This window comes from Crocuta crocuta, unplaced genomic scaffold (assembly GCF_008692635.1).
Source record: "Crocuta crocuta isolate KB4526 unplaced genomic scaffold, BGI_CrCroc_1.0 scaffold15, whole genome shotgun sequence".
Lineage (NCBI taxonomy): Eukaryota > Metazoa > Chordata > Mammalia > Carnivora > Hyaenidae > Crocuta > Crocuta crocuta.
Window position 1 is genome coordinate 2,838,581 of NW_027530508.1, and position 25,817 is coordinate 2,864,397.

Consider the following 25,817-nt stretch of genomic DNA (forward strand, 5'->3'; position numbering starts at 1 on the left):
CTACTCCATGTAAAACTCATCACCCTGCTCGCCAGCCCTGCACGGCCTGGCCTCTGCTGACTTCCCCAGGCCCATTCACACTCCTGACCCTATTTACCCACTTATCCACCCACTAAATGCCTCCTGAGGGTTAGCTGATGAGATGCACTTTGCATCAACAACCTGGAAAGCTGCCCTCCACCGCTTTGTCTCTTGGTGAACTTTTGTGCATTCGTCAAGACTCAACTGTGGCGTCACCTCCTTGGAAAAGCTTCCCTGACACTGCTGGACTGACCGGACGGCTCCTCTGTGACAGCCTCAAGCCCCCTTGCCTATTTTCCTATCTGGCATATGCATCTGCCTGCCGCCTGCCTGCCATGCTTCCTCAGCTCTAAAGTGACTTAGAATGAAGAGAGACTGCCCCAGGGCCTTTGCACATGCAGCCCTCCTTGCCTCTTCATTTGCTTCACTGCTTCTCTTCCCTCAGATTTGGTTTCAAACAGTCCTTTCTCAGGGAAACCTTCACCAAACCCCAGACTCCATTCTTAGAACAGGGGGCCCCTCTCTTTCAGAGCAGACTGGAGGTAATTATCCATTTTGCTGTGTCTGGCTCTCCTGTGTCTGCGAATGGCACTGCTATTCCCCGTCCCTGTGTTCAGGCTTCAGAAGTGGGAAGCATCCCTGGTTCTCCTCTGACTTCCTTTATAACACATGTTAACCCATCGCAATGCTTGTTGACTCCGCTTCCAACATGTGCATCAAACCCGGCCACTCAGGCTCCTCCACCGTCCTAGCTCCCTAGATTCCTCAAGAGCCTCCTCGCTGGTGCCCCAGCTTCTGTTTCCACCCCTCGGCGTGCCGTTCTCCACATGGAAAAGGCCCAAGTGAGGTCACGTCATTTTCTGCTCAAAACCCTCAACCCCTTGTCGGCACACAGTGAGATCATGTCTATATTCAGGATGGAGCGCCCACACGATCCCCCCCAACCCCACCCCCGCCGAATGCTCTGGCCTCGTCTCTTCCCCTTGCCCGCTCCAGGCCAGCTGCTCTGACCTCCTCCGTGTTCCATGAACCTTACCAACTGCTCCTGCCTCGGGGTCTTGGCACTGGCTGTTCCCTCTGCCGGGTCCACTCCTGCCCCAGATATTCCCGCGGCGGGAGCCTCCTTGTCCTTCAGCTACCTTCCGAACGTCACCTCTTTAGACAAGCCTGCCCTGACTGCCCGCCACACCCCACCCCCTGCTCTGCTCTGTGCCCAGCTACATTTTATTCAGTCGGCACCTGTATCGCATTGTGTATTAACCTCCCACCCACCTTTCTTGGTGACCTGCTCCCTGATGGATCTGGACTCTGCCCTGGAGCCCCGACACCCGGTGCCGGCTCGTGTGCAGGCAGCACGCTGCAGGTATTTGTTGAATGAATGAATGAATGAACGCGGAATCAAAGGGGCCACGAGACCAGGGCTAATGTCTTTTTTGCTCTCCGTCACAATCCCCCAGCTTAAGGCCTGGCACTGAGCTGGGCTCAATTCAGATGAATAAATGAAAGAAGCAGAGAAGCCCTAAATATTCCAAGAATAAACGCAGTGAATGTCTGACAAGTGAACAAATGGCCGACCGAATGAACCCCAGTGCCCAATTAAGGGAGCGGAGACATATTTCTCTCTCGTCTGAGCTGGGGAAGAAGATTACGGACAATGTTCTACCTGTACGCTCCTAACCCAGGGAGTTAGAGATACCCAGTCCCTCCCCAGCGCTGCCATCTGAAGGGCCCTTTGAGTTAAAAGCGGCGGCATCCCCCGCTCGGCACCCTCCCCGAGGTGCCCAGTGGTTACCCACGCCAGCGTCCTCCAGAAAGTGTCTGATCCCAGCCAGCCGACTGAAGCCAGCGCTGCATGGGCACTACCATTGCCGCTCGCCAGCTATCGCTTTGGTTTAGAGAGATGAAAGGGAGCAAGCAATCTCACGGCTCCCTTGGTAGGTTCACGTTGGAAAAATAAAAAATAGGCAGAAAACGGCTGGCTTCTCTGGGGAAGGAAAACATGAGAGCAGTGATGGGCAGCATGAGCTTTGGCATCAGGAATGTGGGCTGGCCTTTGGTGCTGGCACCTGCTAGCTGTGGGACCCTGGGAATGTCACACGGCTTCTCTGGGCCTCGGTTTCTTCCAGCACATGCACGGACATGAATGACCCTCTAGAACAAGGGTTCTCAAAGGGTTGGAGGCAGCAGCGTCAGCACCACTTGAGAACTCGTTAGAAATGGAAATTCTAGCAGAAAGTCTGGGGCGGGGGTGCCCAGTAATCTGCGTTCTAACAAGCCATCTCGGAGGTTCTGCCACACACTTGAGTTTGAGAAGCTCCGTTCAATTAAAATGGGATGATTGTAAATCAGAGGGTTTTTGCTATAATTAAAAGCACCAACGGGCTGCTGTAGGAAAAGGCATAGATCGCTTCCTGGAATGCAGTAAGTGCTTGATAAATGTTTGCTGCTGAGGCTGTTATTGTTATTATCGACACTGTCCCTTTCTTTTGGGAACTTATCGTCTAATTGGGGAGATAGGACAAGTAAAAAATAAGGACAGCAATAAGAAAAAAAGAGAATAAAAAGGAGCAATCCTTCTCTGAGGCCATGAAGCCATTTGAGAAGCAGAGTTTTAGGGATTTAGCGGAGGAGGGGATAGGGATTGGGGCCATGGTTTGGGCTGGCATTCGCTCATTCCTCATTCGTCTGTTCGTTCAACACACTTTAACTGAGCACCTACTCCATTCCAGGCATGGTGCCAAGTTCAGCAGTCACTGGCAGGGAACAAGAGGGAAAGGCTCCCCGCCCTCGGGGGCGTGGGTTACAACATGGGGCAAGCGCAGAGACAGCTTGAATACAGCACCATGGTGTCTATGCAGGGGCACCAGGAGAGCTCACAGGAGGGGCCCCTGTCCCTGGGGATGGTAACGCCCTCGCAGAACCCGGAGGAAGAGCAGGAGGTAAGCAGATGAAAGGGTGAGCTCCCGCATCGCACATCTCCAGGGGGCGCTGTTCACACAGCCCCTTGTGACCACGGGGGCCTCTGGCGCAGCACAGATCCTGGGTGGCGCCTGAGCACATCTCGGGGAAAGAGGCCAGCCCGCAAGGGCTAGAGGGGGAGCGAGGACACAGCGTGTGGGAGGCTGTGAAGGGAGTGCAGCCCGGCTGAGTCACTGAGCACGAGGGGTGGGGAGCGGCCAGAAATGAAACTGTCCAAGTTAGTGGAGGCCAGACCACGGGGGGCCTGAGGGCCCCCGTAGTGCGGCTGGATTATGTTGAGGGCCATAGGGAGCCACTGGAGGTTTTCAGGCAAAGGACAGAATTCAAGTCTTGCCCTTGGAAAAGAGTGTTCTCACCACACACATACACTCAGCGCCCACATTGCCTCCAACCTCGGGACTGTCCTCGACTCTGCAATCCATCAGCAAGCCCTCCTGACTCAACCTCCAAAACATATCCAGAATCTGACCATTTCTCAATCATCCCACTGCTATGGTCCAGGCCACCATCATGTGCTTGGACCGCAGCAGCAGCCTCCTCCCAGGCTGCTCTGCCTCCTCCACCCTCAGCTCCTACAGCTTGATCCCCGCACGGTGGTCAGGGTGGCACTTTTAAAAACAAACGTCAGATCCGTCTCCCTCCTAAGGTTCCTCGTCCCACTGGGAGTAAAACCCTAGACCACTGGCCTCCACCCCAGAACCCGAGATCCTGCTCTGCATTTGGAAATCCACAAAGCTCTTAAAAAGAAAGAAAGAAAGATTTGCACAACCTATTTGTTAGTAAAACCTGACCTGAACCAACATGAAGCTATTTATGGCTTTTATTTATTGCCCGTGCGGGGCATGCCCATGCAATTTATTTATTGTTTCCATGCAGGTACATTCAAGTGGTAGATTATGGGGATCTCTGGATCTCTCCACTGCGGGTGAATATCAGGGGCTTTCCTTTAGAAGCCGACAGTCTGAATTAGTAACAAACCTGGCTGCGTGGCCTTGGGCTGAAGCCGTGGACTTGAATCTCCCTAGCCTCATCTCTTGCCCTTCTTCATTCCTTCTGCCCCAGCACACAGGCCTCCTCTGGCCCTCCTGCTTTGTCCACGTCCACTCTCTAGCCCGGGGACAGCCCTCCTTCACAGCGCCCTGGCTCAGGCCCCTGCTCCCGGCCTAAACTAGCTCCCACCATTCGTCTCCATCCCCTTGCTGGGCCTGACTTGTCACTGCCTGACATGATAGTCCACATTGCTTGCTTCTCTCATTGGAGTCTGAGCCCCACGAAGGCCTGGATTCTTGCTCACTGTTGTATCTCCAGCACCCAGAACAGCTGGCACGTAGTAGGGACTCAGCAAAAATCACTGCAAACATGAACCAACAAACGAATGTACCATCTGTGACATAATGTCACCCTTAGCCTTTGACCAGGCCTGGGCTCCAGGAGGGCAGACGGTTTCTACCCTGTGTATCTAGGCGTTCCCAGGGGCACCCGTGCCAAGGAAGTCAACACACAGTGAAGGAATGAAGGCAAGAGCAAAGTGTCCAGCTTGGATCTGGGAGCTGTGTGTGCAGCAGCTTTCTGCCTCCACCCAGATGAGATTTGATAAAGGCCTCGCTGTCTGTGGACAGCAGGCAGGAAAGCAGAGCCTCTGTGTGCAGAAATCCCCTCATTTGAGACAATCATGAAAAACAGAGCCGGCAGAGCAGCTGACAAAGGAGAGAAATGGGAAGGTTGCCCGGCACAGGAGTGTCAGTGGGTGTGGACTCTGCTTTGCAGGTTTTGGACATTGCCAACCAACCACTAACCAACCAACCAACCACCAACCAACCAACCACCAACCAACCAACCAACCTACCAACCAACAAACAACCAATAGCTAACCAACCAACAAACAAACAACCAACCAACCAACAACCGACCAACAACCAAACACTAACCAACCAACAACTAACCAACCAACAACCGAACAACCAACCAACAACTGACCGACCAATAGTGAACCAACCAACAACCGGCCAACAACCAAACACCAACCAACCAACAACTAACCAACCAACAACCGAACAACCAACCACCAACCAATAGCTAACCAACAACCCACCAACCAACCAACCACCAACCAATAGTTAACCAACCAACAACCCACCAACCAACCAACCAACAACTAACCAACCAACCAACCACCAACCGACTAACCAACAGCTAACCAACCAAAAACCGACCACCAACCAACCACCAATCAACCAACCTACCAACAGCAAACAAACCAACCAACCAACCCACAACCAACCAACCTACCAACAACCAATGAACCATTGTAGAGGCATCCTAGCCCAGCAGTGCACTTACCTCGTAGAAGAAGTGGAGCCCTTGGCTGAAAGAGAAAAAAGAAAAAAGAAGAAAGACCAGTTATTTAACCTAGAAACACTGTTCTTCTGTAACTCTTTTGGGGGTGCGGTGGGGCAAAGGTTTGCTTCCAGGGAGGCTGTGAGACATTGCTGAAATCGCCTCCTCTGAACCACAGGAAACCCCCATGTCCACTCCAGTGGGGTGGTCCATCATCTTCCATCAGGAGGACCAGTAGACTGGGCCTTCTTGCCTTCTAACTTCTGGGGTTTACTAGGGTCAGATCTCAAAGCAGGCTTCAGCCCAAGAGGGGCCAACTGCCCTGCCTCTGCCTGGGCCTCACTCCTTACCTGAGACCCTACAGGAGCCTGGGTCCCAGCCAGGGCCCTTCACTGCTGGAGGACAGATTCCAGTAGCACTAGAGTTGGGGGAGCAGGTGCGCATCCCACGTCCACCTCCAGCTCATTCACTGTGATCCTGGTGGGTCACTTCCCCTCTTTGAGCTTGGATTTCAGCTCTCCAGCTCACAGGGTTGGGCTGGACATCCATTTATTTTCACGTCACCACTTTCCGAAAAAGGATCTTAGGAGGGAGGAAAGGGTCCATCTGGTTCAGAGATTTTAAGCCTATGATATGGGGCATCCCACAGAGAAGCTGCTGGGGTTTGGCCACTCTTGGGCTCCCATTCCACTGTGAAATTGTAATTAAAAAGCAACCTGCACACCAAACGCGCTCTGCCCTGCGCTTCAACAGGCTGGAGGCTGCCACAAGGCAAGAATTCTCCCTGCTGGGTGAACGCCTGGTGCCTGGACAGGCGGTGGAGTTTTAGGGGACTGGGTACCAGTTGGTAAACCTGCAGCTCGGCATCCAATGTCCGAATGAAACTGATGGGTTGCAAAGTGCCAGGACATGGGTTGTCTCAGGGAGTCTAATGACAGGACACCGATCACTCACTTTACACCAAAGAGACTCGGCATCTCCCTGGGGGCACACAGCTGGTAAGCAGTAGAGCTGAAATCAGGACATTTCACAGCTAGGATCTGAAGTAGAGGATGGGCAGACCCCTCCAGGGACCAGTGAGAAGGGACATCTCATTAGGGCAGAGATGATGTGCAGAGTGGATCGCTGGGGTCCCACTGACCAGGATTGAATCCTGGCCCCACCACTTACCAGTTGTGGGGCCCTGGGCAAGTTTTAGAACATCTCTGTGCCTCAGTTTCCTCTTCTGTAAAGTGGGTTAGTAACACCACTACAGAAGTCTGTGGTGAGAACAATGCCTGGCACATCAGGAGAACCGAGGGGGTGTTAGTTGTCACTGTCACCAAGCTTATGTGTGACTGCTGGGCTCTGCACCCAAAGAGACCCATCACCCAGGGGCTGGGATCACACTAATGGCCATCCCTGGGTGCTCCCGGATGGGCTGGCTTGCCACCCTCACTGGGCAGTGGACCCTGGCTTCGCCACCCTTCCTGTGTGAAGGCTCTCCTTGGACTTGAGGGAAAAACCACCGGGTAGATTACCTGCCGGAAACCTTTCCAGATGCCAGATGCCCAGATGGGGAACTACAGCTTGGCCAGGACTCACAGCCAAGTGTTTCCAGCCAGTCCAGGAAGGTGGGGAGTTTGGGGGCCGGAGGGGAGGGGGTGCAGAGGAGATGTGTGAGCCCAGCCTAGGGGTCTGGGTGCAGAGAGGCAGCTCGGGACAGCACTTTGCACTTCACAGTCTGTGGCGTATGGTGGGTCACAACCAGCATTTTAGAGAATTTAGTATAGACTAAGACAGAAAAGAAAATATCAGAGTTCCAATTTTATCTATAGGAGTGTGGGGTGCGCTTGGTTGAGATATGAAGTGTATTTCTATAACTTGGAGTCAGTAAGTGTCAAAAACACTGGCTGGAAATGGTCTCTTCCGAGAGGGGCAGAGAGGACCTGCATTTTCTGAGGTGTGAGGATGTGTTCAGAGCCCTAGCATATGACAAAGGTCTGGAAACCTGGGTTGTCTGACTCCAAAATCAGAGGCCTTGTCACAGCAATAACTACACACACACACACAAACACACACACACACACGCACGCACGCACTCAAACAAGGGCACGATATCCTAGATTTGAACTTGTACCCTCCTGCTGGGAAGCCAAAGGCTGTGCACCTTGCTGCTGTGAGGACAGCTTCCCGGGAAGGTGGTTCATGGTTCTGGGCTAACGTACAACTCTGACAACAGGCGCTAACATTTATTGAGCACCTGCTGTGTGCCAGGCAACCTCCTAACATTTTACGTGACATCATCCATTTAATTTTTCCGGTGGTCTTAGAGAAGGTGCTGGTATGATCCCCCCCCCACCCCCAGCCTGCTTCTTAGGGGCTGGACACGTAACCTGGACAGGTAAGAGGGAAGCAGAAGGATGCCGGGGTTCCTGACAAATACTGTTTCCTTGTGAGGCCCTCTTCACACCCTGGTGTCTCCCTGCTTTCCACCTTGGTGGCATTCTCCTGAGGATGTGAGGTCTGGAGCAGGGACGGCTATCTTGCAACCATGAGGCGAGGCCAAGAGAGGGACCCAGCAGAGGGAGGGACCCACCCCCATTCCAGCTTGGTGATGGTGCTAGGCCAGCATCACTGGGTCCCTTGTGGAAGAAACCGGACTTCCTCATGGCCTTTCCCTGTGGGAAGGACAGCCTGGGGGCAAATTCTTGGGGGAGGAAGAGGAAAATCCACGCACCTTTCTTCTGTCGGATTCGGAGGAGGTAGAGGGCTGCGATCAGCAGAGCCACCAGCAAGGCACAAACCACGCCCACCACGATGAAGATGGTCTGGCTTTCGTTTTTGTCTAGGGACCACACGGAACAGAGGCTTCACGTATGCAAATTAAAAACAGTGAAACTTAATGCCCACCACCCCTTTTCACCGCTAGGTAGGCATCATTAACTGAGAACATCTGGCCATACGTGTCTGGTGCCACATGGGCACGTTCGGGGCGAGCACACGCTTCCCCACGTGGGTCACCGTGGGCAGTTGGAAAACCACGCTGGTGTGCCAGGAGGGGAGAGGTCTGTGGCTGAGAGCTGTGGGGGAGCCCTGGCTTCAGGATGTGGGCAGGAATCTCACTCCCAAGGGATAGAAACATGTTCCTTCTCATCTGGAAGGAACCACACAGCGGCCACCATGGCTGTCGTGAAACCCCAAATCACAACTGGCCATCACACACAGGCTGGGGGCAGACGGTGACAAATGGCAGACGTGCAGCTGGCTATCAGACTTCGCAGAGCCCTCAGAAGCGGTCTACTCATCTGTGCCCGGGACCTGGACACAGGATCTCTGCACCTAGGACATCTGTAAGGGAGACTGTGTGGGCAGGGCTGGTGCCAGGCCATGTGCAGAGGATCCTGCACTAGAGCATTGTGGGTAGTCAGGAGCAGGGCTCTGGGTCACAGAAACTTGGGTTCAGGGGCGCCTGGGTGGCTTAGTTGGTTAAGCGTCCGACTTTCACTTAGGTCATGATCTCGCGGTTCGTGGGTTCGAGCCCCGTGTCAGGCTCTGTGCTGCCTGCCAGCTCAGAGCCTGGAGCCTGTTTCAGTCTGTGACTCCCTCTCTCTCTGACCCTCCCCTGCTCACGCTGTCTCTCTCTCTCTCTCCTAGAAATAAATAAAACATTAAAAAAAATTAAAAAAAAAAAAAGAAACTTGGGTTCAAATCAGCACCCCTGGTTGTGTGACCCTGAGCAAGTCATTCAACCCTCCCTCTATACACTGACTTCCTCTTGGGTTATTGAGGCCAATAATAATCTCTAGCTCATTGAACAGCTCTGAGGAGTACTTCCTATGAACAATCCACCAACAAACTCACTCTTTCAATTTGTTCTAAAAGCCTTTCCTGACTGTCCACTATGTGCCTGGGTGTGTGCCAGTCCTAAAGCTGGGACGCTGAACCAAGACAGCCATGGTCCCTCGCGGCTGGTCTCCAAGCTGAAGGGTCAAGTTCATTCTCTTGCCTACTGCCGTAAAGCAAGCAAAGAGGCCCATCGAGAGGCACTGACTGTCCGAGGTCACCCAGCACGTTCGCGACAGAGCCAGAGTCGAAATCCACGTGTCCCTGCTCCTAGGATAGTGCCCATCCTATGAAAACCAGGCATCAGTAACATCAATGGGACACCTCGGAGGGCCCCGCGGCTCCTAGGGCTTCCCTGTTCCCTTACAGGAGGCAGCGAGGAAGGAAACGGTCTCTATCGTAATCCATTCAAAAGGTCAGCCGTGTACAACGCAGAGCCGGGGTAATGGGCAAGTGACGGAACATGCCATAGTGGCACCAGGAGGCCACCTAGGTGCTGCTGTTTTGAAGACAGAAGAGAGATACCTCGACAGTGGGTTGGGAGGGGCTGAAAACAGGAAACCCCGCCACCTTTCACTCTAACACGGAGTAGACTTCCTACATGGGCATATGGACTTTGGCCTAGAAATGCTCTTTGGGAAATCACCCCCCAGAAACAGCTGCACGCATCACAGAGCAGGTGCAAGGGCATTCATTACAGCAGTGATTATACTTGAGATAAGCGGCAAAGATTCTGGGGTGCAGGCTTGTGAAGGCAGCCAGGGAGATCAAGGCCAGGCGGGGAAGGGCAGGAGAGGGAGGCGGCTGGCCTGGCGTGGCGAATTAATCTCTGGCAGGTGAAGGCACAGGAGGCAGGAAGCGAGGGACACTCCTATCGCCCTCCCTCCCAACTTCCTCTAATGCACGTTTATGTCAAAAGACCTACAGAGACAGGTACCAGATGCTTACCAGTGGCCGCTCCTGGGAGTGTGGGCTACAGGGGAGGGGCGCTCACTCGAAAATTCTACATCCTATCTCTAGACTTCTCAAAGATCCCATAACAAACGTGAATGACTACTTTTAACGGTAAAAAAGAAAAGATAACATTTACAGCGCCAGGTCACTTGGCAGGTTGGCCTCACCCTGGGTTGTAAGTGTTTCCTGGTCCTTCTGCTGGGCAGAGACCACGAGGGTATGGTTTTTGGTGACCGCGGGCTGCCCGTCATGCTGCACCTGACAGGTGAGAACCACATTTTCCGTGTGGGCGGATATGTTCACCAGGAGCCAGCTCGTCCAGTTAAAGGTCCCATCCTTGTTCTCTATGAGGTTCAAGGCCGAGGAGGCCGTTTCTGTTCGTGACACATTTCCATTCTCCAACCAGGTCAGCTGGAGGCGCTGGGGGTAGAACTTCTTCACTTGGCAAGTGACCTTCACCTGGTCCCCTGTCGCGGGTTGTTGCTGGGCAACCTCCACGGTGGGTGGAACTGAAACAGCACAGAGCAGAAGCTCTGACCTCATGAAACAGACACATCACAGGGGAGGGGCTCGAGATCTTAGTTCAGCCCACACAGCAAGGGAGTTACCCAGAATAGTGCTAGGCATGCAGCAGGTGCTCAAACAGTGAGGGTAGTGTTTGCATGGGAATGAAATCCCTAAGTACACTGCCCAGTACACAGTAGGTGCTCAAGGACTAGTAGCTCCCATTAAGGTAATAATGAGTGAAATCCAGATACAGGGCCCCTGGCATGCGGTTGGAATAGAATAACTAGCAAAATACATGAAATCACCAAGCTCACACTGGTTGGATTACAGTAGGTGCTCAATAATGGAACGGCTACGGGAAAATAAATGAAACTACCTAGCACAGTGCTTGGCACGTGGTAGGGGTTCACCTGGATTCTACCATATAAAACAGTAGAAGTGACTGTGACTCTGGATGCCCGGTGATGGGGAGGGTCTGTCAGGAGTCAGGTTCCGGGGGGTGGAAGGCTGGGAGCACAGAGTGGGGGAGGGGCAGGCTGGGAGGCTTGGGGGCCAGGTGTGGGCTTGGGCTGGGGGNGATGAGGGGCTGTTTTTCTGAATCTGCGTTCTTCTTTTGGGTCAGTTTTGGGTTGAAAACCAAGATCACTGAGTGCTGAGAAAGCCAAAGGTGGCTAATTTTTCAATTGTGAAATAAATCCAAGGACAGAGATAGTGGCCTCTGGAGCAGGCGGAAGCCCTCCTGGGTCCTGGACGCACACACATCAGTGACTCGAAAGGGAGGGAATTTCACCCGTAGAAGATTCTGTAGGCTGTCTCCAAATTGTTAATTATTGCCTAATACCTTCTGTAACAAACAGAGGAAATATTACAAATATTTACATTTGTAAATATTTAACTTGCTTTCTAAAACTAAAACTCATCGAACGTTTTGGGGACACAGAAAGGAAGTGTCACTTGAATAAGACCGGAGAACACCAGCAGTCCCCTAGAGGGACACGGTGATCAGTTACCATTTGCAGACAGCATTTTGGACACCTGACAAGGGGCTGATTTCCTCCCCTCAGCTCCTCAATCCATCCACCAGCCCTTTGAGGGGGGGCCCCAGTGTGATCCATTTATGGGACGGGGAGGGAGGAACACAGCTGGCCCAGGGCACACAGCAAATAAAGGCTCATGTCCCTGCACACCCGAATGATTAATTTTAGCCTCTGTTCTTTCTTCCTACATCTCCGTGTCTGTTTGCGTACAACGCGGATCAAGATACCACCTTGGTAACATGTGAGGACATATGTCATGCACAGAACCTGGAATACAGTGGGTGCTTAATAAATAACACCTGTGATTAGTATCGTGCGATCTGGTCGTGACTGCTTCTGAAACTGCTTATTTGGTAGGCAGTAAGAGAGCAGAAAGAAAGCCGAGCAGAAACACAGGGAAAGTCCCAAAGCCCGCTCCCTGCAGCTTCCATGCAAAACCCCAAACGAGAAAAGCAGCAGAAACCAACCAGTGATGATTTCTCTCCCTCTCCTTTTAATAATCCCCTCAGGAAACAAGTTTGGCGAATTGGCTTTCAAAACACAAACGAGATCATAGGCGTCTTCCTGCAGATTAGCTATTTACAGAAAGCTGGAAGCGTTTTTGCAAAGGGAAGGACAGATTTTGTCCGTGACATTTGGGTATGTTGAGGCAGAGAGGGCTCTGGGGCTGAGCCGCGAGGCTTTGAGGGGATTCCTGCACCTGTTCAGACACATGTGTGCTTAAAGATGGGAGGGTCCCCCAGATCTGAGCAGGGTGTCGGCCGCTCCTCTTTGGGCCGGAGGGAAGGAAGCAACTCCACCTCAGGCATGTTCCTCCAGAGGGTGTCCTGGCCACTCCATTCAGGCTCATTTTCCGAGGAGCTGGCACGGGCATGGGCATTTCTGAGGCACCCACCCACTGAGAAGCTCCTCTCACAGCCCCAGCAGCACAGGGTGCTGCCTTCGTCGGGTGGAGAAGAAATCCTAGGTTTCCTCTGCGACCGTGAACATACCCTGGAGTCGTTAAATAATTCACCTGCCCCGGCTCACATCTGACGAATGAAGGCAGCGTTTCTGGGGTGCAGTCAGGGTCTGGGGAGCTTTCTTGGCGTTTCCCAGCTGATCCTAAAGAGCAGCCCAGGTTGGAAGGCACCCCACACCACCCCCAAACCCCACTTCTGCTCCAGGCCTGGAAAGAACAGGGACCCAGCCAAGGTCCCATAATAGCAACATTCACGGGACACTGACCGTGTGCCAGGCTCTGCTGTTAGCAGCACCTCCAATGCATTTGCTTACTCAGTCCCTGCAGCAGCTCTGCGGGGTTGCGCCGTCACAGACAGATGAGGACGCCGGGCCCAACGTGGGGATGACTCATCAGAGGTCACAGCTGGGAAGGCAGAGCTGGGTGGGCGCCCAGGCAGTGGGGTTCGGCCATGCTCTGAGCCGCTGTGTGTGGATACCCAAGAATCACCTAACCCCCACATCCGGGGCCTTCTGGACCTCCTCTGCAATCCTCAGACCCCTGACCAGCAGCCCGATTATCGCTGCAGCACAGATGGGACACAGAGGACCTGAGGGACACTGAGACTAGCCCAGGATCAGACAGTTCTGGAAGGGGCACTCAGGGCTCACTGAGGGTCTGTCCTCTCACACGGCTCACTGTGTCCCCCCTTCAAGGCTGGTGTGATGATCCACGTTCTACAGGTGAGGAAACGGAGCCCAGCAAAGGGGGCCGGGTCACAGCCTTGAAGGAACCCCTGATTTGGGACTACCTCCTCCGTGCCAGGTGACACAGAGCACCTCAACTCCTCCAGCTCTCTTAAAAGGAGTCTGTGAGTATCACCATTTTACAGATGAGGAGACTGAGGCAGAGAGAAACAAGGGGCTGCTCCTCACCGCCCAGCGCATCCCAGGGGGACTTGTGGGGGCCTCCAGCCTTCTCGTCACATCAGAGCAAATACTCCACCTTCTGGAACCAACAGCAGAGACCCTGTAAGTGCTGCCCAAGGCTGCGGACCCTGTAGCAACAGAGGGGGCGTGGAGCCCGGACGGCTGAGTCTAGAGAATGAACCCTTGCTTACGGGGCTCCAGACGCTCTCTGTGAATGGCCTCCCTGTCATCCTGTCTGCAGAGCCAGGAACAGGGTGCCTGGGTGGTGTGGCTGGGGTTGTGGGGGCCCCTCTGCTCTGCCCAGCTGCCCCCCCCCCCCAGGTGTTCAGTGAAGGAGCAACATCCCATGACAGGGAAAGACTCCGGATGCTCTTCTGTGCATGGAGCCGTGTCCTCCACGAACAGGCTCCATACTTCCTGAGATGTTTGTCTGTCTGTCTGATCTGGGGTGTAATGGTAGCCCCGCCTCCTCAAGGACCTGTTTTTGTTAACGCTTAACTGCTGAAGAACAGAACACACGATTTTCAAGGCGAGGGTTGCAGCATTTCTGAACCTTTGGGAAAACGATGAGAAGGAAAAATGTGGGCTCACTGTTCAAAGCTTCCGCGTAACTCGGTTTTATGCAGCACCTACTATGTGCTCGGCCCTTCCATGGAAACAATCCAAAGCTGATGCAGGAAAGAGCCTGCCTGGAATCGGATGGGTTCTGGAATGATCTTACTCACTGGACACGTGAGCATGAGCAAGCCCCTGTCATCTTGTGACCTCGGGCTCTGAATCTGTACATGGGGGGGCAGGGCGGGCTGGGCCCCTCATGTGCGGACCTCCCAGGATTTTGGATCCTAGGCCTCAGGCAGAAAACCCTCAANAGATGGGTTCTGGAATGATCTCACTCACTGGACACGTGAGCATGAGCAAGGCCCTGTCATCTTGTGACCTCGGGCTCTGAATCTGTACATGGGGGGCGGGGCGGGCTGGGCCCCTCATGTGCGGACCTCCCAGGATTTTGGATCCTAGGCCTCAGGCAGAAAATCCTCAAGGGTCAACTTCTGCTTCAAGGTGGCAACCCCCATTCTGGACAATCTGAGATACCCCAGCTCTGCTCGCGGCCTTCAGCAGCCGCCCGAGTGGGTCCCTGAATCATGGAAGGGGTTTCTGAACAGAACCGCAGCGAATCCCCACCCTCTCTCTGGCCTCCCCTCCAGCCAGGGTGTCAGAGTAAACAGTGAGCCGCTGCCTCTTAGGNTCTGCTCACGGCCTTCAGCAGCCGCCCGAGTGGGTCCCTGAATCATGCAAGGGGTTTCGGAACAGAACCGCAGCGAATCCCCACCCTCTGGCCTCCCCTCCAGCCAGGGTGTCAGAGTAAACAGTGAGCCGCTGCCTCTTAGGACTTTCTTTCAATGTGGGTCCTGAGAAGGAAACAAAGAAACTCATTCTCCCCTCCCTACGCAGGTGCTTGTCCTCACAGAGGGAGGAGAATGGAAGCTTCAGGAGAGAGGAGGCCTTGCCTGTTTGTTCCCTGCTACTCCCACAGCGCCCAGAGCAGAGAATGCACACACCAGGTGCTTAATAAGTGCTGAGTAAAGAGAACCCTGGTCACATCGATGTGAGTGCTGTCTAGGGGCAGGGGTGAGGTGAGGCCTTGTGACTGAGCGAGTCACTCAGACTTTCAGTCCTTCATTCTGGAACCAGCTGGGTGGTCAGGATTGGAAAAGGGAAGAACTCGGGAGCCCACATACTGGAGTTCTAGATTTTCCCACTGTTTTCCAGCTGTGGGGCCTTGAGCAAAGAGCACAGCCTCTCCAGGCCTCAACTTTCCTGATCCGTGGAAGGTGCTGATTCAGGGGCACCCACCATAGCACCTGATTTTTGGCTGTTGCTCAGACAGTGGAAGGCATTCTTATTGACTTGTTGTCATATCCAGGGGAAAAAAGGAGGCCCACGCCACACTCACCACTCACGGTGACCTGGGTGCCTGGTCCAGACTTAAACTCCACATCAGGGGTCCCTTTCTGGAACTTCACACAGTAGTAGGTTCCCGTGTCTGCTGGGGTGATGTTGCTGATGCGGATGGAAAAGTCCGTGTTGTTTCTCCTTGTGGTGTCTGCAACATTTATTACTCGAGGCGGTGGGTGGTCTCCTCCTTTGAAACTGAAGATTAACTCCCGGTCTGGCCCCGTCCCCCTGAACCACTCCACCTTCCCGATGGGGAGCAGGGAAGTCAAGGTGCAACGCAGAGTGGCTGCCTCTCCGGCTGCCACAGACACCGACCTCTCAGGCTGGATCACCTGCAGCTCCGCCTCACCTGCCACACCTGGAGGGAACACAAAGCAGGTGTTTCTCATCCTGTGTGAGCTCGTCTGTCTTCTCAAGTGTTTATCCACCACAGCTTTCGCTGACCAGTGCACACCCCGAGTGAGCCTTGAGCTCAGCACGCTGCATGTATACGGCACGTAACCCACACAATGAGCCTGGAACACAGGACCCCATTACAGCTGAGGAAACAGAGCAGGGAGGCGGCTGGAGGACCTGAGCCCCTCTCTGGAGGAGTCACGACAGAGCTGGGCTCCGCACCCCCCAGATGGAAGGGGCACGGTGTTCCTGACAGAGGGCACGGCTGGGCACCGGCGTGGAGGTGGGGGCAGCTCCACGGGGAGCGTAGATTCTCTTCTGGGCCTGGCCCAGGACGCAGGCCCCAAGTGAGGAAGCCACACTTAGCAGCTGGAGCTCATCCAGGCTGTGCAGCAGTGAGGCGGGGGACCTGGGTTTGAGTCCCAGCTCTGGCCTTACTGCTCTGTGACTACGGCCATCGTCAGGGGCGGGCGAGGAGAACCAACAGGGATGCCAAGCTCCCTGGGGGTGGAGTGCTGGCCTTAGTTCTGGCAGGTGCCTTCAGGGCTCCTGAGCCTCAGTTTCCTCATCTGACCCATCTCCGTGGGCCCCTGGCGGTACCCCACACAACAAGCCCCGGCCAGGCACAGTGTCAAAAAGAAGCATCTGGGCTTAGGCGTCATCTGAGCGGGTCTGAAATCTGGCTCAGCTTTTATTCACATGTGACCCAGTTTACCCACTGGTTTTGTGTCTCAATTTCTGAATCTACAAGATGGGTGGGGCATCCCCTCACCCTCCGCTCTGTTTGGAAAAGAAAACGGGACGACACACAGACGTGACTTAGCACCGCATGGGGCACAGGAAGCTACTGTCCGTCATTGCACGACAGATGAGTGAGTGAGGGTCTGTTGTGCGAACTCAGCTCCCACCCCGGCTGACATGTCTCCCAGCAGCCCGTGCTGGATGCTGGGGACACTCAGAGGTTGGACGCACGTCAGGCCTCAAGGGCTCCCGGGCTGGGGAGCTGGAAGGCTTCCGAGGGGTCAGTGGAGGGGAGAGGTCTGAGCCCTAAACTGGAGAGCAGGGCACCTGGGTGGCTCAGTCGGTTGAGTCCCTGACTCTAGGTTTTGGCTCAGGTCCCCAATCTCACGGTCTGTGAGTCTGAGCCCTGCGTCGGGCTCTATGCTGACAGTGCGGAGTCTGCTTGGGATTCTCTCTCTCCTCCCCTCTCTCTGCCCCTCTCCTGCTCTCATTCTCTCTCTCTTTCACAATAACTAAATACATTTCAAAACTGGAGAGCAGTGGGGCAGAGGACAGAGACTCTGGGCAGAAGACATGGTGGGGAGGGTATGGGGGGGACACAGCCTGGAAGGTACCAGGCATTGTGAAATGGCAAGAGAAGTCGCTGAGACACTCAGGTCACAGCCTGGGCCTGGTTTGGAGCAAGGTGGGGGTGGAAGAGAGAGGACCCATAATAAGCCCTTGGAGAAACACAGAGATGGGGAGACAGAGAGGGAGGACAGAGATACAGGCCAAAGAAGAGAGACAGGGCCAGGGACAGTGAAAGAGGGAGCCAGAGAGGGGGAGGAGAGAACAAGAAATGCAGACACGGAATGGTGGCAGCCTGGTGTAGGTGCCGAGGGGCCACGTGTCTCCGGGTCACTCGCCGAACTGCGGTGTGACCTTGCCCCATCCTGACACCTGTCCTAGGCCACTTCTTTGCCTTGTACCCCAGACAGGGTGCAGCCGATGCCCTGAGCAGCCCCTTCAGCTCTGGCTGGGCAGGAGAGAGACCTGAGGGCCCCCCCACCCGCCGTGGCCTGGCACCACCCTCCTGCAGGGGCGCGGCACCCAAAGCAGGGAGGCCCATGGACTCCAGGCTGCCCTCGCCCTTTAGTGAGTCCAGGGCCTCTGCACAGGCCTCTCAGCCTCCTGGGCCCACCGTCCCAGCCTCGACTCCCGGCCAGGGGTCACCCGGTTCTCCCAGCAGGTGCCAGAGATTGAGAGCGGCAGCCGGAGGGCGGCCTGCCCCGCACTGTGCAGGCAGGAAACTAGAGTCCACAGGGGGCAGGGGCTCGGGCGCAGCTGGCGGCCAGGTGCGTGACGGGCACTCAGAGAGGCCCCCAGAGGCGGCCAGCAGCCCCGACCCGTCCCAGGCATCCCAGGCAGGAGCAGCACGGGGCCAGGAACACCGCCAACGGGTCTGCGATCCAGCAGGGGGCGCTGGAGGAGCTGGAAACGCGGGTTGGGGGGACACACAGGGTGGGGTACCGCGTCCACCCCCAGGCCGGTCACCAGGACCCGGGCCCAGCGGGACGTGAGTGAGGCCTCGTAGGTGCCAGGTAAACTCTGGTTCTGTTCCCATCATCACCACTGACATAACATTTACCTACTTGGTCGTGGGGTCCCCCTACCCCCAGCCAGGATGCCGCATCCGCAAGGAGCTGTTTGCAACCCCCTGCTGGGAACAGCGTCCGGCACGCACGGGGGGCCCCCCCCGGATAACTACACGTCGAATGAACACACCTGTGAAGGAAGGCGGGATTTCACTCGCTCGTGTGTCGAAGGAGCTGCTATGGGCATAGCCCGGAGCCGGGGCGAGCGAGCCACGAGCCTGGGACCGCGCCCCGGGCGCACAGAATAGATGCCAGTTATTATTATCCTTATCAATAACACCGCGCAGGGCTGTGAGTCAGCAGCTGGGGAGGGGAGCGACGCGAGCAGAGACGGGCTGTAGCATCAGGCGCACAACGTGTTGGAGCAGGGCTATTCCTGGGGTGCAGCCGGAGGCCTGTAATCACACCCCGGGCAGGCGACAATAAAATCTGGAGTTGGGTAGGGCTGGGCCCTCCCCTCTACTCTTTTTTTTTTTTTTTTTTTTCCTTCTCTTGAGCTCTCTACCAACTGCAGCCAGATTTAGGCAGCTTAATTAATTAGCCAGTGTTTATAAAGCGTTTGAAGAATTTTAAAAGTGCGACATAAGTGCCAAATATTATTTTAATCTGTGTATGTGTGTGTTTTTTCCAGCAGAGAGGGTTTTTTCTCGCTTGCTTGCTTTTCTTTTTCTCTGCAGGTTCTGTCCTGGGAACCGGGCTTGTTAAAAATCACCCCTGTGGTTCTGGGCTGGGGGTCACGAGGCCGGCATCGCGGACAAAACCATTTCTGGCTCTCTGCTGCCCTCCTGGCAGGGAGGTCCACCGGCCAGGGCCTGAGCCGCCTCGGGAAGGGGAGGGCGGCCGAGCAGGCCTTCTCGCACGCTGCTGGTGGGGGTGGAAATTGGAGCATCCTCTCTGGGAAGCAGTCAGGCAGGAAGTACCAGAGGTGTGAAAGCTGTTCCCCAGCCTTTGTGGGGCTGTTCCATCAGGACGTAACCCCAGACATGGTGTGGGGTTCCCACCTGACGAGCTTGAAAAGGTTGGGGGAAAACCCAAACAGCCAATGAAAGGGATGGTTAAGTGAATTACGGCCTGTCTCCTACATGGAGTTATGGGGAGGCATAAAAAGCCATTGCCAAGAAAACTGGTAATCTGGTCATTTTTGCGTGACATAGTTTTTGTTTTTTTTTTTTAATAGTTTATTGTCAAATTAGTTTCCACATAACACTCAGTGCTCATCCCCACAAGTGTCCTCCTCCATGCCCATCCCCCCCTCCCCCCACATCCATCAGTCCTCAGTTTTTGTCAGCATTCAAGAGTCTCTCATGGTTTGCCTCTCTCCCTTTCCCCCACCATTTCTGCCCTTCTTCTCCCCCTTGTTCCTCCGTCAAGTTCCTCCTAATCCTCCTATACGTGCAAACATATGATATTTGTCCTTCTCTGCCTGACTTATTTCGCTCAGCATAACACCCTCAAGGTCCATCCATGTTGCTACACATGTGCGTGGCATAGTTTTAAATGATATTGTGATGATGCAAATAAAATCTGTTCATTGCAAAACATTTAAGGAAAACGAAAAAGTATAAGAACACAATAATAATCTCATAGAATCCCGTCAAAGGGAACTGCACTATGAGTGAATAAAATAGTTAAACTATGAGTAAATAAAATGATGTAAAATCATACTCAGATAACTAAGAATATGAGTGAACATGTTACTTCCATCACTCAAGGGTTCTTATAAAAATGAAAAATCAGAACTCGTCTAATGCCCAGGAGAAGGAGACCGATTGATCCCGTGATGGTGAAATCACATGATGATCAAGTCTACAGCTACTAAAAATGATGATCTAGAGGGGCCTGGCTGGCTCAGTCAGTGGAGAATGCGACTCTCGATTTCAGGTTATGAGTTTGAGCCCCACTCTGGGTATAAAGATTATTTTAAAAAATAAAATCATTTAAAAAATGATGGTTTAGGGGTGCCTGGGTGGCTCAGTCAGTCAAGGGTCTGACTCTTGATTTCAGCTCAGGTCATGATCTCACAGTTCGGGAGATCTAGTCCTGCATCAGGCTCTGTACTAAACACGGAGCCTGCTTGGGATTCTTTTTCCCTCTCTCTCTGCCCCTTCCCTACTCATTCTCTCTCTCTCTCAAAATAAATAAATAACATTTTTTAAAATGATGGTGTAGAATTACAATTATCAATGCAAAAATATGGGATCAGAGTCAGTTACTAAGTAACCTATTCAGTGAGCTCTCAGACTTCTAAGTTTTGAAACAAAGTATATATTAAAGGTTAGCAGTGGTTAATTCTGTAGTAGATTTACAAGGGACTTGGCTTTTATGTTTTCTATTTGCATGACTTGGGCAATAAAAAAGCAGGAAAAACTATGCTTGATGACTTTGTAAAATAAAATAAAACTACATTTAAATACACAACAGCAAGGTATATTATACAAGGCTATAAAAGGCAACCCTCTTTGGATCATGAATCTAAAACAAGGGTTTTTCCTTCTATTTTGGGTATTTTTTCAACTTTCCTAAACTAGATGAATATTAAATACTTATAGTAGTCTATTTTGTAATAGGAAAAACCTACACATGTAATACATATATGTTTGTCATGTTACATACACATTTATTGTTTAGATGGACCTCCCTTCCATCTACTCCATACCATCGATTCCTCCCTTCCATACTATTCACCCCCAGCTCTTGATATAGCACTTAGCACAGACTAGATGCTCGGTTAATATCTGCAGAGGGGCGCCTGGGTGGCTGAGTCGGTTAAGCGTCCGACTCTTGATTTCAGCTCAGATCGTGATCTCACAGCTTGTGGGCTCGAGCCCTGTGTCCGGCTCTGCGCTGGTAGCACAATGCCTGCTTGGGATTCTTTCTCTCTCTCCCTCTCTCTCTCTCTGCTCCTCCCCTGGTCATGCTCTCTCTCTCTCTCAAAATAAATAAATAAACATTTTAAAAAAAACTCTGCTGATAGTGACTGACCAACGGAATGTCCAGAGAAAAGGGTCCACAAGGTGAAACTCCATGATGCTGAGGAAAATGACTTACGTCTGGGAAATGAGGCCAGGGGTTGGCATATTTTCCTTTTCACTTTCTAGTTGACAATATATTGAAATCTGTTTCTTCAGTGAACATTTACTTCTTTTGGAAAAAAAAATAAAGTAATGAAATAAAACCTGTAAGTTTTCTAACAGGAGCAGTCTGCACAGTGGGTACTAGCGGCCCCGTGTGTTTGTTACGGGAGGGACTCGGTGCCCACAGGGCGTGGGGGGCTCACAGCACAGCGCTGGCCAGTGATGAATGACCGGAGCCTACTGTGTACCAGGCCCTGAGCTAAGGGCTGTGCAAAGTCTCTGGGCTCACGGAGTCCGCACACAAGTGGAGAAGACACACTTTAAAGAGATAAGCCAGGGGCGCCTGGGTGGCTCAGTCGGTTAAGCGTCCGACTTCAGCTCAGGTCATGATCTCACGGTTCGTGGGTTCGAGCCCCACATCAGGCTCTGTGCTGACAGCTAGCTCAGANTGTGGCTTTGGAGATTCAGAAAAGATGGAAACAAAGTTCACCGGAAGTGAAAAAATAAGAATGGATGCCTTCTAATGGAAGAAACAAGTCCACGTAGAACTGAAACTTGCCGGAGGGAGGCAGGGAGGGAGACACAGATCCCTGGGTGTGATTCCACAGGCAGCCTATGTCGTCAGGTAGACACCCGGGCTGGGAGGCACCTCGCCCAGGGACAGGCTTTGCCCGGATGGGTGCTCCCTGCTGCTAATGCGGGGACTGGTGCATCCCCTGGAAGCGGGTTTCCACAAACTCAAGGGGCCCAGGGGCCTGGGAGGCTACGGCCGGAGCTCTGGCTAAGTACCCCGCTAAGGCCCAAGTAACATCGGGGTAGCGAGCCCTTCCCTGACCGTGATTGTCACCGGCCGGCTCTGGGGCGGCTGCGGGTTTGTGATGCCACACACACACCTTGCCGGGTGCTGCCTCTGGGTATCTTCTGGGTTATGATTTACGGGATGTGTGAGAGTGTGCACGCAGGAGTGACCAAGCTGATATGGGGTGTGCACTTATGTGCACAGCAAAAGCACTCATACTCACACGCGTGCGTGGGCCCACGGGGGCATGCACATGGCAAGCCTGTGCAGGGGACGATGCATGTGTGTAGGAGAGTGCCGCAGTGCTGCTCAGGAGTGTGAGAAACGGGATTGGGGGTTGTGACCTGTGTGCGGGAGCATATCTGAATCGCAGGTGGCCCCGGTGCGTGTGACCAGATGTCGGGGAGGGGTGGGTGTGGATGTGCGTGCAGGCTGGGGGCACAGGTGTCGGGGAGGGGTGCGTGGGGATGTGCGTGCAGGCGGGGGGCACAGGTGTCGGGGAGGGGTGCGTGGGGATGTGCGTGCAGGCGGGGGCCACAGGACTGGGGTGTGTACATGGGCATGTGCTTGTGTATGTGCACCCTCGAGAGAGTGGGGGGGGCATGAAGGTGGCGGGAGCAGTGCACACACGAGTGTGAACGTGAGCATGTGCAGAGGCAGAGTGCTGGAAGCAGGGACGACAGTGTGCGTGGGGACTGCTGTCCGCCTGACACGTGTGTCCACGGCCCTGTGTGCAGGTGCCAGAGACAGGGCAGGAGGGCCGCTCCCCTCACATCTGCCATCAGCTGCTGGCGGCCCAGGGCGCTGCCCTTGACCGGGCACTCGCACCTGTACTGAGCACCTGCTGACTCTGCACTGGCCCGAGGTGGTGAAGAGGCCAGCCCCGAACTCGTGCCCCGGGGCAGGGAGCCGACAGCCCCCCAGGGGAAGGGGCTGACCCACAGGGGCCTTGGGGGGACGGCTGTGGGCCCTGCCGTTAGAGAGGGGAGCTCAGGGCTCGACTCACCTGTGCCCTCTCGAACCGCACTCAGCTGCCAGGCCCAGTCCTAGAAGCTGCGGGACACAAAGCTGAGGAAGATGGGGCCCCGTCCGTGTGGGGCAGAGTCCTGGACACGGGCCATGACCACCCGCAGAGAATCGGGTGGAAAAGGGTTTTGGGGATGGGGTCTTGGGAGAGGGGTGGGATGTGGGAAGGCCCGCAGGAGGCGGAGGCTCCTGAGCTGGGTGGTGAAGGCTGACGGAGGCCGGGGAGAAGGGAAAGCCTTCCAGAAAGGGGATCCGCAGGAGCAAAGGCGCAGAGGAGGGGAAAGGGGACCACGGCAGAGTTGGCGGGTTGTGCTCGTCGGCCATGCGCAAGCCGGGACTGGTCTAGCCTGGACTGGGCTAACCTGGCACCTTAAAGGATGGCTTAAGCGGCGCCTGGGTGGCTCAGTCAGTTGAGCGTCCAACTTCGGCTCAGATCATGATCTCGCGGTTCATGGGTTCGAACCCCGCATCGGGCTCTGTACTGACAGCCAGCTCAGAGCCTGGAGCCTGCTTCAGATTCTGTGTCTCCCTCTCTCTCTGACCCTCCCCTGCTCACACTGTCTCTATCTCTATCTCAAAAATAAATAAAACATTAAAAAAAAAAAAAGGATGGCTTCAGTCATCATCTGAACAGCAAGACCATTACCGGTGCAATCTACTGGCACCGCTGGGCGAAGCCATCTGGCAGACCGCCCCCATGCCACGGGGGACCGTACCAGCCCCACTGGAGCTGCCACACATGGGGTGCACATGGCCTTGTAAATAAAATGGGGGTGCTCTCCCCTCCACCCCCACTCCAGGCAACTCTGAGCACTGGGTACTGAGCCACATCCCTAGCCCCAGGGAGAGTCTAGACCTTGGCAGCCCCTCCTCCCCCCACGGAGCAGGGAAACTCGCGGGATGCCAACAATCTAAAGCTTGGGCTCTGGGGCCAGAAGACCCGTATGTCTCGCCCCTGGAGGGATGACTTGGCAAAGTCCCTCTTCCCTAAGCCTCCGCCTTCTCCCCTGTAAACAACGGGGTACCACTGTCTCTCTCCCCAAGGTCAGATGGTAGTGGTTGGAAGTACTGGACTGAGAACTGAATCCCTCCCCGCCACATCCTTGCAGCACAACTACCAGCCNAGCCCACCCCGCCAGCCCTCCTGCCGAGATCCAGCCAGACTCGGTTCCCTTAGGGCCACTTTCCTGCACCACCTTCCCTTACCTGGTTGCAAACTGGCCTCCTTAGTTGTATTGCTATAATACACGCTCCCCTTGCAGCCAGAGGAACCTTTACAACCTAAGCCAGCTAACATCCCTCCTTTGTTCAAAATCCTCCGGCAGCCTTCACAGAATCCTTCTGGTGGCCGCCAGGGGCCTACCGCTGGCTCTCAGTCATGCCAGGCTCACCTCAGGGCCTTTGCACTTGCCATTGCCTCTGCCCGGTACTCTCATCCCTTAGGTACCTACACTCTGACTCCTTTACCTCCTTCAGGCTTACCTGAGAGGCCTTCCCTGGCCACTCCATATGAAATACTACCCCCTTCAGTGTCCCTTGGTCTGTTTTATATTCCTACATATCACCCACCACTGGATGCATTACATAGGTATCTGTCAATTTCATTAGTGCCATCACCCTACCCTAGACTTCTTTATCAGCTCTTTGAGAGCAGAGACTTATTCTTGGTCCCTGCTGTATCTTCCAGGTTTATGCCAGTGCCTGGTGTTTGCTGAATGCCTGTTCTGGCTTAGATTCTAACTCAGCCACATACGAGACCCCAAGAAATGTCTTAACCCCTCTTGACCTGTGGTTTCCCATCTGCAGAAGGCGGATGATGATGATGATGATAATAATAACACTAGGGTTGCTGTAGGATGAAACAGGCTAACGTGCGAAGAGCTCAGCACTGTGCCTGGCAGGCAGAAGGCACTCCACGTTGGGCAGCTATTACTGGGCAGCCGATCTTTTAGGATGGAGGGGATGGTGGGTGACCACAGCTTTAAGCCTGAGAAGCAAAGGATTCTCTCCAGCCCAGAATCATCTCTGCCTCGGCACATGCATGGCACTACTCCCTGCTGCACCTGTGAGCAGGCTGGGCCTACTGCTGACTAGAGGGCCTGGGGGAGGGGAGGGCCGAAGGTCTCAGGGAGTGTTTGCTGGGTGTAGAAGGGACGGGCAGGTGACAAAGCAATAGGCTTGCAGTGTCGCCCTGTTTGCAAAGCAGCAGGGAAAGAATTATCAATATACGTGCTCTAAACACCCTTTGTATTTACCCGGCTTGGGTGGACCAGGTGAGGCTGCGAGAGCACAGAGGGGCCACAGCCCTGCCATCCGCTATACTTGGTGCCTCGATGACCCAAGGACCTTCCCATTTGGCAGAGGGAGAAACCGAGGCCCAAAGGTGGGGCCTGGAAAGGCCGAGAACCCAGGGGGCATCCTTCCAACCATGGCCCCTGGGCATGTTCCGGGCACCACCTGGCCGTGCCCCCACGGGTACAATGTGTGTGTGAGGTCAGACAATGGGAAGCCCTCCCTAAATTGTCAGGACAGCCCGGTGAGGCTGTTGTCCCACCCCGCCCCCCCCCCTTCCTCCAGGTGAGGAAGCCAGAACCCTGCGAGGCAGAGAAGGGGCAGAGGCAGGGCTCAGACATCTGCTCCCGGAGCTTGTGTTCAATCGATC

General features: G+C 54.3%; 1 protein-coding gene across 2 annotated transcripts in view; it reads right to left on the bottom strand.

Moving 5' to 3' along the window:
• Positions 1-25,817, bottom strand: part of LOC144233909 (tyrosine-protein phosphatase non-receptor type substrate 1-like) — a 40,971-nt gene that overhangs the window by 6,121 nt on the left and 9,033 nt on the right. The window contains exons 2-4 of one of the 2 annotated variants that reach the window (XM_077766991.1): positions 15,484-15,843; positions 8,057-8,164; positions 5,341-5,365 (exon numbers count right to left, since the gene is read on the bottom strand). In XM_077766991.1, coding sequence (XP_077623117.1) covers positions 5,341-5,365; positions 8,057-8,164; positions 15,484-15,843 — 493 coding nt within the window. Of the gene's footprint in view, positions 1-5,340; positions 5,366-8,056; positions 8,165-12,133; positions 12,765-15,483; positions 15,844-25,817 lie in introns of those variants that run through there. The other variant, XM_077766990.1, reaches the window with a different exon arrangement.